The 18,615-nt window shown below is 41.4% G+C and overlaps 1 protein-coding gene across 1 annotated transcript in view; it reads left to right on the top strand.

Moving 5' to 3' along the window:
- Positions 1-18,615, top strand: part of CDCP1 (CUB domain containing protein 1) — a 46,893-nt gene that overhangs the window by 13,362 nt on the left and 14,916 nt on the right. The window contains exons 2-4 of the mRNA XM_014602612.3: positions 5,408-5,614; positions 9,614-9,970; positions 14,093-14,461. Of these exons, the coding sequence (XP_014458098.2) occupies positions 5,408-5,614; positions 9,614-9,970; positions 14,093-14,461 (933 nt within the window). The remainder of the gene's footprint in view (positions 1-5,407; positions 5,615-9,613; positions 9,971-14,092; positions 14,462-18,615) is intronic.

Raw genomic sequence — 18,615 nt, 5'->3', positions numbered from 1 at the left:
ACCTGGTGTGGATGGTTTTAGCCAGGGATGCTCCTGCCATGAGCAGCAGGCTGAACTAAATCACCTCATGAGGTCACTTTCAGCCCTACTCTCCTACGATCCTTAGTGTCAGTGGTGAACCCAAATTTGAAAGTGAAATTCAAATTGATGTAGCATAAGTGACTTGCTCCAGGTCAGAAAGGAAGTCTGTGGCAGGGTGTAGGGATTTACACCCAGGTCTCAAGTCCTAGGATGGTTTGGGTACTAGTCTGCCTCTGTTTCTGAGACTGTTATTTTAATAGATTTGTATCCAAGGTAATGGAGGCTTGTACCTTGTACCTCAATTCAGGAGAGCATTTTAAATTATGTGGCAATGGGTGAATAGGGATAGACTTTGCTATACATAAACAGCCAGTACTAATCATCTTAGATTTGATGGCTATGAAGACTACCTGTGTTCAGCCCTTGTTTGTTAGAAATATAAGCATCCTACTTCAAGATTTCTAGAGCCGATCAAAGGAGAGCTAAAAGCTATTTGTGTGGACCAGTGTCACGAGGAGGTAATAAGAAGAAAGAATGAGAAGAGGCTCTTTTATTTATGTAAATGGTCAGCATAAAGGGAGAAATTTCTCCAAGCAAGGGAGAAGTTTTTTATAAGCATAATTCGTAAGTACTGGGCCTTGTTAATGCCCTCTGTGCGTGACTGCCATGTAAAGAAAAATGGCTGTCATTGCAAAAATATATTTTGTGCATCAAGTGAATGGCATATCCAAAACAACATGGATAACTAAATTATAGATTGGCCTAGGGATGACTTCTCACCATTCCATTCTGGGAACTGCTCTGTAGGGGCACTTATTCCTCACTTCGAACATTTTATATGAAGTTTTGCAGTATTGTGTTTCCATTAATTTCCCAGATTCTGGAGGGATTAAGTAGTCTCAGCTTAATTTGCTATTTTAAAAATGAGAGTCTTCATACCTTTGGCTGTAAAGGAAAGCTTGGAAATATGACCTAAAGGCTCAGAAACATTCCACTAAAAAATAAACCATTTTTAAAAATCTCTTCTTTCTTTTTTAAGAAAACAAGGAAATTCTTATTTGTTAGGGGGCTAGATTCATTATCCTTAAGCTTAGGGCTAGCAGTGCTACAAGAAACAAAATGGTGCTCATTTAGCTTTTGGAGTTTGTGCAGAAGGAATTCAGTGAACGTCAAGCCCCATAAAACCATGAGATTGGCTTAAAACTCAGGAGTCTTTAAAAATAATATACTTGGAATTCCTGATAGGGGCTTTTGGGCTTTTAGATTTCATGTTTTCAGGCTCATTTCTGCAAGCTAATTTTTTAATGAAAACTGAGATTCTAGTGCGTTCATATAACTCCAGGACCTAGAGCTTTAAGAAAGACTCTGTATGGCACTAAAACCATAATAACAGTTTCAGAGTTGGCAACGCTGTCCATGTGGTTTCCCCACTGATTAAATGGAGCAAGGAGATGTGGTAAACGGGAGCAATGGGAACAAATAACAGGAGACTGCATCCAACCCAACATGCCAGGGGCAATATTCAGTCCTAGCTTAATCCTCATGGACATCCATGCAAGTTTCACTTGCTCAGGTAACGGTATAAATAGTCACTTGCTCAGGTAACAGTATAAATAGTGCTTTACTGAATGCTAAATTCATACAAGTTATTGCCATATGCTAAGTTATTCTGAATGGGAGATCACTGAAAAATTGCAATGTTCTGCCTCTTATACCCACATCGGTTATGCTCTCATGGGAAAAATACGACCAAAAAAAAATGTGATAGACCATCTAGTCCTGCTTAGGGGAGGATCGTCATCGTCCAGACCACCCCAGACAAATGTTTCGAATCTACCCCTTAAAGCTATAACCTCTCAAGCTAATGTGCTCTAATGCTTGATCACCTTCATAATTAGGTGATCCAACCTAATAGCTAACCTAAAGCTTCCTTGTTGCAATTTAAGCTCGTTACTACTTGTTTTATCTTCAGTGGACATTTGTCTTCAATGGAGAACAATTGATCACCATCATCTTTATAAGGGCCCTTTATGTATTTGTAGCCTGTTATTAAATATCTTAAGTGTGCTTTTCTCGAGATTACAGAAACTCGGTTCTTCCAACCCTTCTCCATATGTCATGTTTTTTTAGACTTGTCATTTTTGTTGCTGTTCTGAATTTGCTCCAATTTGTCTGTCTTGAAGTGCAATGCCCAAAACTTGGATTAAGTACTTCAGCGGAGGCATTGCCTGTGCTGAACACAGGAAGAATCACATCCTGTGAACATAGCTATAGAATACAACACTTCTATTAGTAAATCTCAATATTACTTTTTTGTAATGTTACATTGTTGCTTTATTCAGCTGGTAACCCAATACAATCCCCAGATTCTTTTCTGTGGTACTGCAGCCTAGTCAGCACTTCCCCATTTTGTATTTATGTACAGGCAGTCCTCAGACTTGGGACACAATTGGTTCTTGAAAACCAGGTCTTAAGTTGAAACGTTGCAACTTGGAACCAATTTTCCCATAGGAAACAATGTTATAAATTGGGGATTGGTTCCTGAACCAAGGCCTGATACCCTATTTTCTCTAAAAATAACCCAGAATTTTGTACTCAATCAATTATAGATGAGTAATATAGCTACATTAATGTATTTATATTGTAAATAGCAATCATATTGATTTGAAAGGACTTCTTTGAGGGGCAGAGGCATTCAGTGCAGTGGGGAAACCTGGTGCAGCGGGGAACAGTCACCAAAGCACACAGTGCAGTGGGGGAGGGAGGCAAGTGGTGTGCGGCCCCTGTAACCCATTGCCCTTGCTAGTCTGGCCCAGTTGTGGCATGGGGTGCATGCTGCATGGCCCCCAGCTGCTTAGAAATCAGATAGCCATGTAGTAGGGCAGTGTTACTTGGACCATGGCTTCTGAGTCACAAGTGGTTCTTATCAAATCCAGCTCTTAACGGAAAATGTTATCAACACCTTTTCTTTTGCACCATGCATTGGACATGCCTTTCCTGCATTCATGAATAACATTGTACATGCACTATCTGTTTTTATCAGTCATTCCTGCTGTGCTGTGCAAATGTTAACTACCACACTAGCTTTTTTTAATCTTTTGAACTGGAATGTGTTTGTAGTTCGTCTAGGGGTTTGTTTTGGCTTATTGGTTGACACTGGCTCACGTAGCCTCAGATCTCGTAGGACTCAGTGTTGCGGCACTAGAACTGTGCCCAGCCTCTTACAATGCTTAGAGATTGAACCTTTGCTGATAGTCCCAGTTTCTTCTGGCAGACTGTTCATTCTTCTGTTATATTCCCTAAGAGATGAGTAAGATTCAGCAGAAGAGAGAGAAGGGACTAAGAATATGGGGGCTCCCTGAATGGATCCCTAAAACAGTGAACCCTTGCCCTGGTACTGAAGGAATGCTTCAGGGCTAGCAGGACTGACAAGGGCCTTTTAAGAACAGGGTCTCTGTTGCCCAGGGAAAAGGCAGTGGCAAGGGCCTTCAAGGAGAAGCCCCAAGTAGCAGAGGGAGAGGGGAAGGGGTAAAGTCCATGCAACAGCTGCTCCTCTGCCCAGGGGAGTGGCTGCATGTTGAGGGGTTTGGAGCCAAAGGGCAGGCATATGGCAGAGCTGAGACTAATGAGCAGTCCCTGTGCTTAGACCAGATAATAAGCTATGCCAGTGGCGGGCAATTATTTTGGGCGGAGGGCTGTTTATTGAGTTTTGGCAAGCCATCGAGGGCCATATGCCAGGCAGTGAGGGGCAGATGCATATTAATTTTCTAAATTTTTTAGGTACCCCATGGGCTGGATAGAATGGCCTGGCAGGCTGTATCCAGCCAGCAGGCCGCATTTTGCCCGCCCCTGGGCTATGCTGACCGGAAGGTGATGGGATTAGGGGAGTAGACTTGTCCTCAGGTTGGAGGGGCCCTCTAACCCTGACTAGGGAGGAGGCAGGACTCCCAGGTGCACCGTAGTAGTGCCCAAAACTAGTAAGGGGGACCCTGTTTGGTAAGGACCAAAAGGGTTTTTTTTCCCCCCCCTTTCTCTTTTGACAAAGCCACAGGATCCAGAAGGGATAAAGGATATCAGTTCATGTTGGGTTTGTTTGTAACTGCCTGGAGCGGGGGTATTTTAGTTTGAAGTGGTTGCTTGCATTTTGTTTCTGTTTGACTGGAGGACTGGGAGTGGTGTGAGGGCTCAGACCCCCAGGCATGAAGCTTAATTCCCAGCCATGCCGTGGGCACCAGGAAACCAAGGCCTGACTAAGAGAACCTAAGGCTGAAGGTAGCAGCTAGATGAAGTAAGCTTGGACCAAGAGGGTCAGGGCCCAGACAAGTATAAAAAGGGTGGAGCCAAATGACCCAAGGGAACCCTGCTCTAAGGCTCAGGACACCTCCTTTGTACTTGGTGGTTCCACCAAAGCATCAAGGTATAGCAGCCAGCAAGATGCAGGGCAGTGGTTCAGCAGAGCTAGAGTGGGAACAGGCTAGCTGACCACTTAGTGTTATAACCTCGTGGCAGGGCTAGTTCTGCCCCAGTCCCCAAGCAATGTAGTGCAAAATTGGTAAAGGGTGGGAGAGGAGAAAGCTGCCTTTCTGTAAATCCATCAGCCAGCCATCTTGCTTGGAGGAAGTAAGGGGATATTCCCTATCCACACATCTACTTTGTAGGAGGGCATAGGAGAGGATGCATTTCCTTAAGTAAATTTAAATTGCATTGTGGGTAAAGTTTCCCTTAAGAATACCCTGGATTCTAAGACTTAATGAATGTATATTAGGTTATGATACTCTTTCCCATTAAGTTTTTTTTTTAGCACTGAGCAAGTACCCTTGAAACATGTCTAGTCAATAAAAGTGGAGGTTCTGGGTTATGAAGGTACTCATGCTGCAGAAGATATGCCTCTTAGCAAGACTGCTATGTGCAGTTATTCAAATTAAGGCTCACTTTCTCATTTGTCAGCCTAATGTGATACTTGATTTCAGTCATAACTTCAGGTTTGCCTGCAAACATGGAAACTGGTAGTGTATTGTGTGGTAGAGATAATAGATCCAAAGCCAAAATACGGACAATAGCGATTGTCCAATCGGTGGCCAACATCTGTGTCTTCACTGTACACAGAATAATATGACAGCAGTAAAAGTGAACAGAAGCAGGATAATGCGGGATATGCTTCACTTGGTCCGTTTCTCTTCTTGCCAACAAATTTGACCACTGTTTTGGGCAGATTTCCTGCACCTGTTTTGTTCATTTGTCTGTCTGTTTATATGTTGACTCTACATTTCAAATTTTAAAGAACATTTTTACTATTTAAAAATTTAGTATCCTTGGGGACATGCCGACCTTTAGTTGGTATTCATACAGCTTAATAATATGAAGCATGTTTTACTTTTCTCTTTAGGGTCTCTTGAAATCTCCATTCCTTCTATGGACAACATCACTATTACAATTAAACCCAGGTCTTCTACTCTACAACCTTGTAAAATGTGTATCTTACATACTTCCTGTGTAACTGAACTCAAGATAATGTCTGGGCAAAAAAAACAATTTCGTTTTGACTGTTCAACACCAGAAAAATATTTTGTCATGGAAATCCAGAGGAATATAGGTAAGACTTGCTTTAAATTTTGACATTTTACAATTTTTAGTCTTCTGATAGTTCACAAGTGTCCAGTTCCTAATGGTGCATAAGTATATCTCTGCTTTAATACTGTTGAACTATCTACCAAGGACTGAGTTGGGGAGAAAACCTTTGGAATTGAAAACTAGAAGTGTAGAAACTACAGAATGCGTACACAGAGTTCTGTATAATTCTAGCCCACAGTGTAAAATAATAGTTCACTTCTAAAGTTTAAAAGCATTTCAGAAAGAGTTAAGATAAATTATGCACAATTTCTTTTTTTTATTTAAACAATTTTAAAAGTCCATCATGGGAAATGATGCATCTGGAAATCATCTTTTGATTTCAGCTGGGGTCTGCAGTAACAGCTCTGGTTTAGTATAGGTTGCACTGTGTGACTATACAATGTGGAATTATTTGGGAGCAATCACTCTGACGTTTGTTTATAATGTTTAACTTTCATAAGGATATGTTGGCTTGTACCCTTGAATAAATAAAGGCCAGTGCTATTAAGACTGCAGCAATTTCAGTTAATACCCTATAACTAGGTATAGCAATTGACAAATTGGGCTGTCACCTATGAAAGCTTATACCTCTCTCAACCAGTCTCCAAGATGTCACCCTGCCCTGCCTTCTGCCTAATTTCAGTCTAACACTGCTAACTACCTCATTAGCCTGCTACTTGATGTGCACACACTTAATTCAGCTATTGAAATAGCATCATATACAATAGTAATTCTTATTGCAACAGACTTGTAGCTATCTATGGAGCATACATGAGCTTCTCAGAACCTTGTAGTGACAAAGGGGGGCAGGATTCTTTCCCTCATGGTCCAAAAGTACATGGCAGTTTCTAGCACTGGCAAATCATAACTAATCCTAAACTGTTAGCAGTATTCAACACTGCTACCAGTCTAGTATTAAATATTGCTCTTTCAGTCCTTGGGGTAATGTACATATAATACATTATTATGGTTGTAAAGTTGAGGATTTGGGAGATAAGAAGAGGCATGTTTCAGGTTGCCAGTACAACTCTTAATTTATCACCTTGCAAACATGTACTGTTTCTACAGTCTCAAATGATCTGATCACATATTATTTATTTTCTAGTATCCCTGCCTCATTTCAGAGAAGGTAAATTGTGTTCAATTTAATGAGAAACTCTTAAAACTTTTTTATTTATCTTTGTTCTATGCTAAAATGATATTCAAACTGTCTTCTCAGAAGACAGAATTATTAATTTCTTCACCAGCTTTTTTCTGTTCTGTTCATTGGAATTATTAGCCAAGTGGTTCACAAGTGTTAATGAATTTATTTTAAGAGCACCTTTGTTATGGGTGTGGTAAGTCAAGGCACAGAAAGATCAAAGATGACTACTGTTTTACATGTGATTATATAATTACAAAGTGTATCACAGTGTATGGGCAAAAAGCAGATGAATTAAGGGTGTACAGGTAACTTTTAATTCTTTTGTGTGCTAGACTTCACAACTTTAATGATTTTAACATCATTTTTGTGGGTTATTTCTTAGGCTTTTGGAAAAGCATACTAAAAAGAAAAAAAATACAGACTTCTTCCACTTCAAAAACTAGGGTTATTGTTTGGACTAATAGGCTACCAACTTCTGTGGGGACCAGCACTTAGGAGGACTGACACACATGCTCTGTCATGGGTTTCCCAGGTGTTTTCTGATAGCGGACAAATGGATTTTTGAGCCATTACATTACATTACTTCAGTGTAGTGCAAGTAGCATAAACAACTGTCACACCAGGTCCTGGGTGCCCAGGTTTGGGGCCACTTGGGAATTGAGGTGCCAACTGGAGTCAGAAAGAATGAGCAGATTCCAGGGAAGAGCTGAGTCAGGGAGCCAGGAGAGCCAGAACAGGGTCTAGGAACAGGCCAAGACAGGGAGCCAAGAGATTGGGCAGTCAGAGAGCAAGTTGGGTCAAGAAGCCAGGAGATCAAGTAGAGAGTAGAGTTGGAACACAAGCCAAAGGGAACACGTTGAGGCCTGTTGCTCAGATACTTCTTGTTCTGGGTCAGGGGTTTATAAGGGGAAGCTGGAGGATCAGCTGATTCTAGTGCCAGTGTGTGCGCAAAGGGCTAGGCCCTGCTGGAGGCTTCAGGGCAGCCTTGACCAGCCTGGGTGATCAGCTGTAGGGTGGTAGGCCAGGATGAGCAGGTGTGCTTGTCTGTCCAAGGCCCCAGTTTTGAAGCTGTGGCTTGACACCAGCCCATATTGGGGACTTTCTGAAATGCAGTGCCCTTCTAGGGTATTGGCAGGTGTTCATTTAATGGTGCTATGGTATCTGTTTCCAAATCCCAACAATTGCAAGAGACATGATTATTAGCATTGGGGATCAATTGGCTGCAAACCCATGGGCTTGCACAATGGAACCCTGGAATTGGGGAGCCTCACCCCAGTCCTGAAGTCCTGGTATGCCTGGACATCTGAAAACTAAAGATGCAGTTGTACTGCAGTACAACTGCATCTTTGGTTTTCAAAGGCCCCAGTGTACTGCAAGTGCTGCTGTGTAGGGCTCCCCAATTGTAGGGTTCCCGTGTGCCAGGAGGTCTGAAACCTGCATATGCATCTGGGTTGCATGTGGTGGGTTTTAAAGGTCCCAACATGGTACGAACATGGAATTAGGGAGCCTCTCCTCAATCCCAGACTCTCAGTGCCCTGGGCCCTTTAAAACCAGTGTGTACTGCTGAAGGAGGCTGCAAGGTAAGGTGGCAATCCTGCTAAGCCAGGAACGGGCAATTATTTCAGACCAAGGGCCACTTACTGAGTTTTGGCAAGCCATCGAGGGCCACATGACAAGTAGCCAGGGGCAGACAAATTTTAATTTTCTTAATTTTGGGGGGGGGGGAGCGCGGGCCAGATACAATGGCCTGGCGGGCTGCATCTGGCTCCAGGGCCACATTTTGCCCAGCCCTGCAGCTAAGCCCTTGTAAACCCATGAAGTTTACAGGGGCCCAGCACCTTAAAACACTTTGCCCTGTAATCCTGCAGGAACTACAGACCAAGGCAGAAAATCTGCCTCCTGATGAGCCTGCATCCCAGTGCCAACAATCCGAGATTAGGAGATCAAGACTAGGGCAGCCCCCCAGGCAGGTTCCAATACTGGAAGCTGCCCAGGTCCTTATTGACAATCAGTGGATTGTCAGCATTGGAATGATGGGGTATTCCACGCATTCAATTGATGGTATAAACCAGCCACAAAGATGTCCCACAGATTTTGTTGAATATCTTTTTGGCTGGTTAGCCAGTTTATTGGCATCTTAAATTTAATGAGCATGTGGTATATTGCTTTTTATAGCATAATTAACATTTTAATTTTTCAGTAAATGTAACCTGTGCCAGGGACCACATACATCTATCTGTGTAATCTGTGAGTTTAGAGGCCAATGCTTCTAGCACTAGCAATTGTATTGACTCTCATAGCTTTTATGTGAGTCTTGCTGTGCTTGGTGTTAAAAGCCTCAGTTGTAGGAGTCACCATTCTTCACGTTCATTCAGAGAGTTTTCCTAGCACTCAAAGTTGTGAGATGCTTGAAAATATGAACCTTAAAAAACTTCAAAACTGGAAGGCCAATAAAAAGAATCCCAAGTATATTCGGTTTTCAAAATTTCTTGGTTTAAATCTATGCAGACGTTTGGGGGGTAAGGGGGAAAAGAAGGGAGGAAAGGAGAGATGCAGCTTGACTCTTGGAGTTTTTTGAACACTCAAGATTGTTGATTCTGTTTCAGCTCTTTCTGAAGGACTGAAAAGCAGCATATTAAACATATAGTTTCTTGTCTTAAAAAGGTTTCTGGTTCGCATTTGCTAGCTGTTAAATTAGAGACAGGATCTTGCATACTTTAATTTTGGTGTGGAAGTGCATTACAGATAACTAGATAAAAAGGAAAAGAAAGGAAAAACAGCAAGATCCCTACTGATCAACCTTGTATGTATTAGCTGTTTTCTGCTTATGTACTTTAGATTGCATAACGGGCTCATGCCCCTTTGGAGATGTTCACCTTTCGCCATCGGGGCTTCCTCGCCTTAACAAGACCTTCATTTGGAATGTGAAAGCCAGTAAAAAGGTTGGACTGCAGCTGAAATTCTCTACTCCATGGTTAAGGCAAATTGGACCAACAGAGACTTGTCCAGATTTAGTCACTTACAATATCAGTAATTGTATTGACACCACCACTGTCAACATTGGAACCTTTTGCAGAAATGGCTCAGTGTCTCGGGTCAAGGTGCAGGGAGGAATTGTCATGTCTTTACAGATACCATGGGATGCAAGTCTCACCACCTCTGGCTTCAACATAGCAAACAGGTCTTCCATAAAAAGTAGGTACAGTATACTGTTTACATAATTCCAGTTGTAATCAGCAATTGTATTGAAGCTTGAGAGAGATGCATGCGTGTTTTTACTTTATTTTTTTGTTCTTGTGTAACCTGAAATAGGAAAAAGTCACTAAATCTACATTACCTTTTTGGTTTTATCAGTTGCAGTTTCCTGTTTTATCTACATTCCCACATCCTAGGCCATCGTACAACAGGGTGGGTTTGATTTAAATCGAATGGATTTAAATCACTGGTCAGGAAATCTTAATTTAATTTAATCATTGTTCCATTCATCATCTTCAAAGCAACTTCGTCCTGAGAAGGAGCACTTCTCATGATGTTGTTCCATTCAGGCAACCAGGCCTCGCATTTCTTTGTTGCACTGTTTGCATTTTGCATGCAGGCCTGTCTTACCCACAGATGGAGGAACTTTATTAAAATATTCCCAAGCAGGATCTCTTTTACAGCCTGGCAAGCCTGCTGCCATGATAGGTTTTCCCTTCTACCATACCATTCTCTCACTAGATCTTAAATCAATGGGGAGGCTATACTCAGAGGCTTATCCCTCAAGACTTCTGGAATACTCTGCTCAAAATGTTTCTCTTTTGTTTCTACTGCCCTTCCGTCCTTGCATTTATCTCCAGACTCCTCCTCTTTGTCCAGATCTACTCTACCCCCAACAATCCTCTATTCACTTAACTTCTTGAAACTTTGCTTAGAGAGAAGTGAGGGCTTGACTCTGTGTACACAAACTTGCAGAGACAATAGGGCTGATGAGTAAGTAATCAAGTCTGCTGTCTCTCATCTCTATATACTGCTGTTAACAAGGATGTTATCTCTAGAGACACAAATCTAGTTTGAGAACTGAAACTAAGCATCACGGAGAGGCTTAGACTGCACACTGAGTCCCATTTGGTAGAATGTTTTTCTTTACTCTTTAGTAATCTATGGAGGAGCCCCTGGGAACTCCCTAAGACTGGGCCCCTAATACAGTCCATGGCCTGTTGTGACCTATTTATAAAACTTTTCTAAAAAGGTTACATGAATATATTGCCTCAAATAGTATATAATTAGAAGTGATAATCCCTATTCCGTGATGATATGGAATATGTTTTAACATACCTTAAATATAAAACTATCTTTATATAGGTTAATTTTGTTTAAAAGCATTGTGCGGGCCGGGAGCGGTCCGAGGCCCTCGGGGGGTTTTCGCGCAGCGGGCTGTGGCCAGCAGCCCAGACACGCCGGGTCGGGGAAGGCAGGCGGCACGCTAGAATTAGGCACGGAAGCTTAGTGGTTGATTTAAGATTATTTTACTTACACTGAAGATGGTCGCGGTGCAGGCAGGAAAACTTGCTTGAGTTGCAGTTACAGACAGAAAAGAAGAGAGGCGGACTAGAGTTCCTTCCCGTGAACCATCTAGCCCAATCTGGTTGAGAGCTCTAAACCACGAGCCCGTCGTGTCAACCGAAGAAAGTAACTCGAAGCAAAGAGCTCTGAATACACTCACACGAAGTTTGCTAGGCTCCGTGGAACTTGCGCGCAGGGAAGAGTACGTCGAGGGATCAGGCAGCGACGGGGAGAGGCAAGAGGCTGATCAGACCCCTATAGCCTTCTTGATATACATGCTGGGTTCGATAGGCTCCGCAGGGCTTAGAGATCTTCATGAGATGTGAAGTTCTCCTCCTCCTTCTGGTGGTTGTGGAGTCCTCCCTTGCGGGGTTCTCCTCGGAGTTCTCCAACTTGGGCGGAAACCACTCAAGCCTCTTATACGGCTAGCAAGCCAATCACTAGCCACCACGTGGAAATAATTTAGAACTGGCCAATAATGGGACACAAATTTGAATATGAATGGCGGGAACTCCTTGCACCGTGCATTTCTCTTTTTGCAACTAAGAAATGCACCCTGCAAAGAAAGCTACGAGTGGTGGGAAATAATTTAGCAGTGCCAAAGCGCACACAAACAAAAATCACACCCTCGGGTTGTGACAAGCATCTTAACAAAAATTCAAATAATACGATTAAATAAAAAAATCTGATTTAAATAAACAAAATCTGATTTTTTTTATTTAAAAAAATTGCTGATTTTTATCCATGCTGCCATACAACCATCTAAATGTTTCTAGAACATTTCAGCTGTACTCCTTTTCTCCATTGACCATTGTTTTCAACTTGTAGTTTTGCAATTATACCCCTAACATCCTCCCTTCCCCCTCTCCTAGCTATCCTTTTATTTTATTTTTGTAAGATGAATTGTTCTCTTCATTTCATTGACTTCCATTCACTTTATCATTTGTAAAACTTTACAAGTCTCCATTTTGAATATTAACAATATTATCCAATCTGTTCTTTAGGCCAACCTTTCTGAGGCTTAAAAAAAAGAAGTATTTATTAAGAATAATGATCCATGAATAGCAAGCTAATCAGAATGGGCAGTTGTTCATTGGCTGTGGTTTGCGGTGTTTAAAAAATATCCTAAGTTGCTAAATTCCTTGGGTTTAAATTTCAGTTCAGGAAATTGGGAGAAGAATGCCTGGGAGGCGCACAAGTCTGCCTGGTCTTGTTTCCACAAACATTGTACAGTATCTTGCTTTATCCTGTTCAGTAATGTAAAACTTGTACAAACAAAGCATGACACACTTTGTGTGTTACTCATCCAGCTCCTGACCACTATTTTCAAGGGGGAGTTCCCACTCTTTCTCTGAATGTCATGGTCTTTGTCAGTTCTTCAAAAGCACACCTTGTGTGTGCATCTACACTGGCTAGAATCACTGGTGCAGCACTACACATGGAAGCTGTAGAAAGGACAAGGTGTTGACATCCAGGACAAGGAGAACATCCTCAATGAGTCTAGAACAGAGGTTCCCAAACTTGTTCTTATTGCATACTTCCTTCCAGATTTACCAGCTGCCTGCGTCCCCCTGCCAGTATATGTTTTATATCTGAATCCTTTAAATGTCTATTATTATTATTACTATTATTATGAAAACTAAATCCACCATTACATAATTTCTCCCATGTACCCCCTTCCCTCCCCCCCAGAGGTGTCTTGCATACCCCCAGGGGCATGAGTACCACAGTTTGAGAACCTGTGGCCTAGAATATCACCATTCTCTGGCAGGCTTTCTATACCTGTTATCCAGGAGGTGATTTAATCCATATGTAAAGGGTGTTATATGACCCCCATAGCCAAGATTCAAACACCATCCTGTATTTGAGGCTTGCATGAACACAATACAAATGCACAAACACATTTGCTGGGTTTTTGGTTGTAGCCGTATTGGTCAGAGTCTCAGACCAGCAGTGACTCCCTATGCCTGATGAAGGGTCACTGTGCCTGAAAGCTTGCTAAGAACTTTTTTCCAACTACTCAGTTGGTCTAATAAAATATATCACATTTACCAAACACATATTTGAGACTTTTGCCTTGGATACCCTTGTTAAATATCTTAAATTCTGAGATTTAAGACATCCATACTGCTTTAAAAGCTATACTTAAGTTCTTCAACTATTTTGACTCTCCTCTCACCTTGTTAAGCAGCACATGCTGTACAAATCATGCACTTCCTCCCAAAAAGAGCCAAGACAAGAACTGGAATCCTTCGTCTCCAAAAAATGCTAGCCTGTTTATTACAGGCATTGATGATGATTCTCAACCAGGGTGATCCTTTCAAGGGTATTGTGAAGTGCCTTGGCTAGGGGTTGAAACATGAGTCACAAAATGAACCCAGAGAGATTTCAAATAGGAATTCATAGTGTTAAAAACAGTCTGACTGATTGGTGTATCTGAATTCTTAGCAACAGAAGAATTGCGCTTTTATTTTTTCTATTGTGAAAAGATGAGGGAAAACAACAAGCTGGTATTTTCCAAGGGGCACCTGGGGTCTAAAGAGGCTAAGAACCTGCTTCCAGCTGGAAAGCATTGATTCTTTATCCTTGTTCTTTGGATCAGCCAACAGAGGGCAATGTTACCAACTTAAATATGCACTTTTTGTTTTCTTTTATAGTTTAGCCTGTTGCTGAGATGTTAAATAGTACTTTCAAATAAAAATATTGTTGTCTATTACTTTACATGTTACTCTGTTTTCTTCAACCTGCTGCCTATCTGTCCTTTTCCCATAACAGGATTGTGCATTATTGAATCTACTTTTAAAGGAGCGTCTTCTGCAACTCTGATGTCTCCAAACTACCCTCTGGGATTCCCAGAAGATGAACTGATGACATGGCAGTTTGTTGTCCCGTCTAACCTCAGAGCAAGTGTTTTCTTCCACAACTATAGCCTCTCCAACTGTGAGAGGAAAGAGGAAAGGGTGGAGTATTACTTACCTGGTTCGATCAGTAACCCAGAGGTGTTTAAACTGAGTGACACACAGCCCGCCAATATTGCTGGTGATTTCCACCTGTCGCTACAGGGCTGCGATCAAGATGCACAGAACCCTGGGATCCTCCGTTTGCTGTTTCAGGTCATTGTTCAACATCCTCAAAATGAAGAGAGTAAGTAGCTATTTGACCATTTTCCTCTCTCTATGCTGATTTCCACCCCCTGTTTCTTACATAAACTCTTTCCTGCTTTTGGTTTAAAAATATCAGCCCTGAGTCGCAACCAGCACATTTAGAGGCGAATACTGTTTTTTGACTGGCTGCTGTAGGAATCTTTGAACTTTGGACCCTTTCTGAGTTTCAGTAAGCAGGTTGCTTAGCAACCTTGCGAGGTTTCTGTTTCTGTGCTAGGTGTCAGGAGGTTTCATTGCAGCAAGGTGAACCATATTCCATAACCTGCAAGAAGGGGTAAAGGGTAGTATACCGTCTCTCATGGAAAATTGGAACTGAAGCTAACAGAGATCATTCTGTCTTTATATATACACGCACATGCACGCACATGTGTGCCACATTTCAGCGTGTGTTTTCAAATCCGTGTTTTAAAATTTTTTAAATTTAGAGTGTCACATCTTGCACTCTGTGATAAGTAAGCAACTTTTCAAACAGAACATCCTCTCTCAAGGGTTCTGATTCAGTTGTCACTAAAGCCAGTAGAAGGTTTTTCTTTGACTGAGGTTTGGTTCAGGCCACTCACTATGCTTTGTATGTTTCAGTATAGTAATCAAGGTTAGGTATATACCTAGAGTTTTATTTTCATGCGTATGAGTCAAACATTTAGGGGTCAGATCCTTTTCCCACCAGTTTGGGCACCTAAGGGCATGACTGCACAATGGCAGCCATGTACTGCAACTGGGATGGCCCTGTGTACCTCCCACCAACCAGTTCTTGCTTGCATATTCCAAACTTGGAAATACACTGGTGAAAAGGCTTTGGAGCATCTCTGTGTAGCTGCTGTCAAGCACGCCTTACTGATTTCCACTGGGCTTGGAGTGCACAATGGGGAATACATAGACTGTGTGTTGGGAACATCCCAGTCATGGCACGTTGCTGTCAGTATAGACTGAGCCCTAAGTATGTTCTTATTTCTCGTTTTTTCAAGTCCCCGTAAAATGGCTAGCATAAAGAGTGGTAGTAGGGGAAGGTGGAGGGGCTGTCTTTCTACTCACTGCTATTTGGTGATTTAGTCTTAAGGCTGAGAGAAAGGAGGTTACAAAGTAGGTGCTTTAATGGTTTTTCAGAGTCTTGGGTAGAATAGGATGACTGGATGCCTAATAGGTGGAATGGAATCTGACGCTTAGTGGGCTTTCTTTTCCTGCTGCATGTTGGTAATAGATGGGAGCCAGAAATTGGAACTCACTACTACATTATTAATTTCACTTTGGCCTCACAGATCAAGGTCTGTTCATATGCAAATCATTAGTAAGAATGGTGGGAAAGTAAATGTGTGATTTAAGCATTATTTCTTTTTTAGTAGTGTAAGAGTGATGTTGTAGCCATGATGGCCCTGTAATTATGAGAGAGGTAAGGGCTTCTTAGGGTGACATCTTTTATTGAACCAACTTCATAGTTGGGATAGAGTTAGATAAGCTTTCAAGTGCAAGTAGAATGTCTTGCGTTTAAAAGCTTGTCTAACTCTGCATCAACTGCATAGTTGGGATGATAAGAGATCACCCCAATGAATCCTTGCCTTTTGCATTTCTTTTTTTAGTAATATTCAGTATTATTACAGGTTTTTGGTTTTTATGTTGGGGAGAGTGGGGGTGTTGTTCCCCTTCCCCTCCCCGCTACGGTTCAGATCTTTGCTATTCCCATCACTGTGCCGTCAGAGTACCTTCCATTAGTGGAAAAAACCATATGACTTCTACATGAACCTTGTTCTCTAACCCTAATAGAAGTATTTGAACATGTAGGGATCTTGCTGTTCCTTGTCATTTGTCACTCAATTGAGAGAGGTGGTTAGGCACTAGGTTTTATATCCCTCACCCCCAAGCCCTGACTGGAGTTAATAGTCATCTCTTTTCAGTGTCCAAAAGATCAAAATGTTTTAATCTAGTGTTGCTACAATCTGGGCTTTGAGTCATCATATGTTGCCTATATATTTGTTATACAGGCAATATTTTCAATGGGCTTTACTTTTTATAGTCAATATTCTGAACTCCAAGTACACCATTAATTGAACCTTATCACAAAGGAGCATGTGGCCCATGGCTTTTTCACAGTGACTGACTTCAGAGGGGAAAACTGACTTCATAGGCAACCGTGCAAGAAGGGACAAGCTTGTCAAACTTTTTGGCAAAGAAGGTTTGGTTTGTGAAATGTAGTGCTTTTGGAGGGACCACCAGGTGGGATTTTCTAAAGCACTGAGTTTTGGACTCTGTCCAAATATTAAAACAGTTTTGAAAATTTAACACAGAACATTTAGTTAAATTTGTAGGTACACTGACAATTCTATCTTGACCAAATTTCTGTATAGTTAATTACAGACAACATATTATATTGCCTAAAATAAAATGTAATAAGCTGACACTGCAGTCCATTGGAAATATATGGTACTTAGTTTCTTGCTTTTGTAATTTTGTGACTGGCACTTAATTGAATGGAATTTTAATTGTTATTGTTGCATTATAACTATTTGTTTCTGAAAATGGCAGAGGCATATTAAGAATCAGGAGGCTTTTTTGGATTAGTAACCTTGACCTCTCTTTTAGAATAAGTTACAAGCAGCTCTGTGTGGTTTAATCCATCAATGAATGAATGCAAGAACTGAAGCTGATAAACCTTGTCAACGTTTGTAAATATCTGAGGCCTCTGACTTGACACACACTTTTGAGGCCTGACAAGGTGTTGGAGGGGTGTGTATTTGCCTGTATGTTTGCCTTCAGATGTTGACTGGCTCAGCATGAGTCAAGGGGGAGCTGGAGAGGTGAATTAGTCATTCTGTTTTGTTCAACCTTGGACAATAGAAGCTTTCCTCCTTTGTGAATATGGAATATGGTGGTCTTGTTTGGAAGTCTCAAATTAGCAGTATCCATGTGGTAGTATATCAACTACCTGTTGTTTTTTTGCTCTCTGTTTCTTTTTCAACTGGCTGAAGTTCTTGTGTCTGTGGGTGTGAAAATCTGCATGCTTTACCCTGAATGATTTAAGTAGTCATGTAGATGACTGTTTGATTGCCTCAAGATTTCATGAAAGCAGCAGTACTCTCCTGATGGCTTAGTCTTTATCGGTAGAAATTAACATAATTCAGTTCTCCAGTTTCACTTAGAGGAAATTTTCATCATGGTCTTTGAACCTTTTTCAGACTGAGCCTATGTCTAGTTTTTATTCTTACTTATGAGGCAAAGGTACTTCACTGGCCATTCCTCGTGAAGTTTCAGAGGTCTAGGAGGGAAAATATTGACCATGGACCATTCTTTTAGGCCTTGTAGGACACTAATCTGTTTTACTGGATTACCTATGTGTCTCCTACATGTCCTTCCCTGACATTCTCATGTATCCTTAGGATGACCTATGATAGCTGAAGCTTGTAGAGAAGACAGTTTTTGGTGTGAATTTTGTGTCTGAAGTCCAAATGATTGTAGTAGAAAAATTTTTGAAGACCTATACTATGGTGAAGATTGATAAACCTTGTTAAGTTTTCATTGTAGCATCCATGAAGTTGTGGTGGTCATTCCCCTTCAACAAATTTTCCTGGTCAGGCAGAATACAGCTTGATCATGTAGAGTACAGCTCAGACAATAAGATACAGTTCTTTGCTGTGAGGAGTGGGTCCATGAAACTTTGCACGTACTTAACAGAGATTGTAGTTACTGTGAAGAATTTTCTATTTCTTTCATGTGATGCGAAAGCTGCCTTTGTGATAGCAGAATGTGTTTATGGAAATGGGCATTGGCTTTTGGAGAGCTGCACTTCATGATCTCCAAACTAGGTCCCTAGTCTCATTTTAACTTTTTGTAGCTTTGTGTAGATATAAAGTATAGGGTTGGATATTGAGAGAGGTCACTATCCCCCAAATGCTTGATGCTTACTTGGAAAACTTCTAGACAGTAGTTATTTCCAAATTTTCCAAGCAGGGTAGCAGAGCTCTGTCATTATCTAGGTTGCTCATTGTGTATGTAAAGTCCCTTTTGGAGATAATGAAGAGTGTTACCTGTAGTTTTAGCAGTAGGTTCTCCTCCACTAATACATTGGCTTTTTACCTGATCCAGTTTGCACAGGGCTTCTGATTTACATGATGGTTTGTCAAGGTAGGAATAGGGTTGAGAAAA

The sequence above is a fragment of the Alligator mississippiensis genome, chromosome 5 (assembly GCF_030867095.1).
Source record: "Alligator mississippiensis isolate rAllMis1 chromosome 5, rAllMis1, whole genome shotgun sequence".
Taxonomy (NCBI): Eukaryota; Metazoa; Chordata; order Crocodylia; family Alligatoridae; genus Alligator; species Alligator mississippiensis.
The sequence above is the reverse complement of the archived record's forward strand: the minus strand, read 5'-3'. Positions and strand labels throughout refer to the sequence as shown.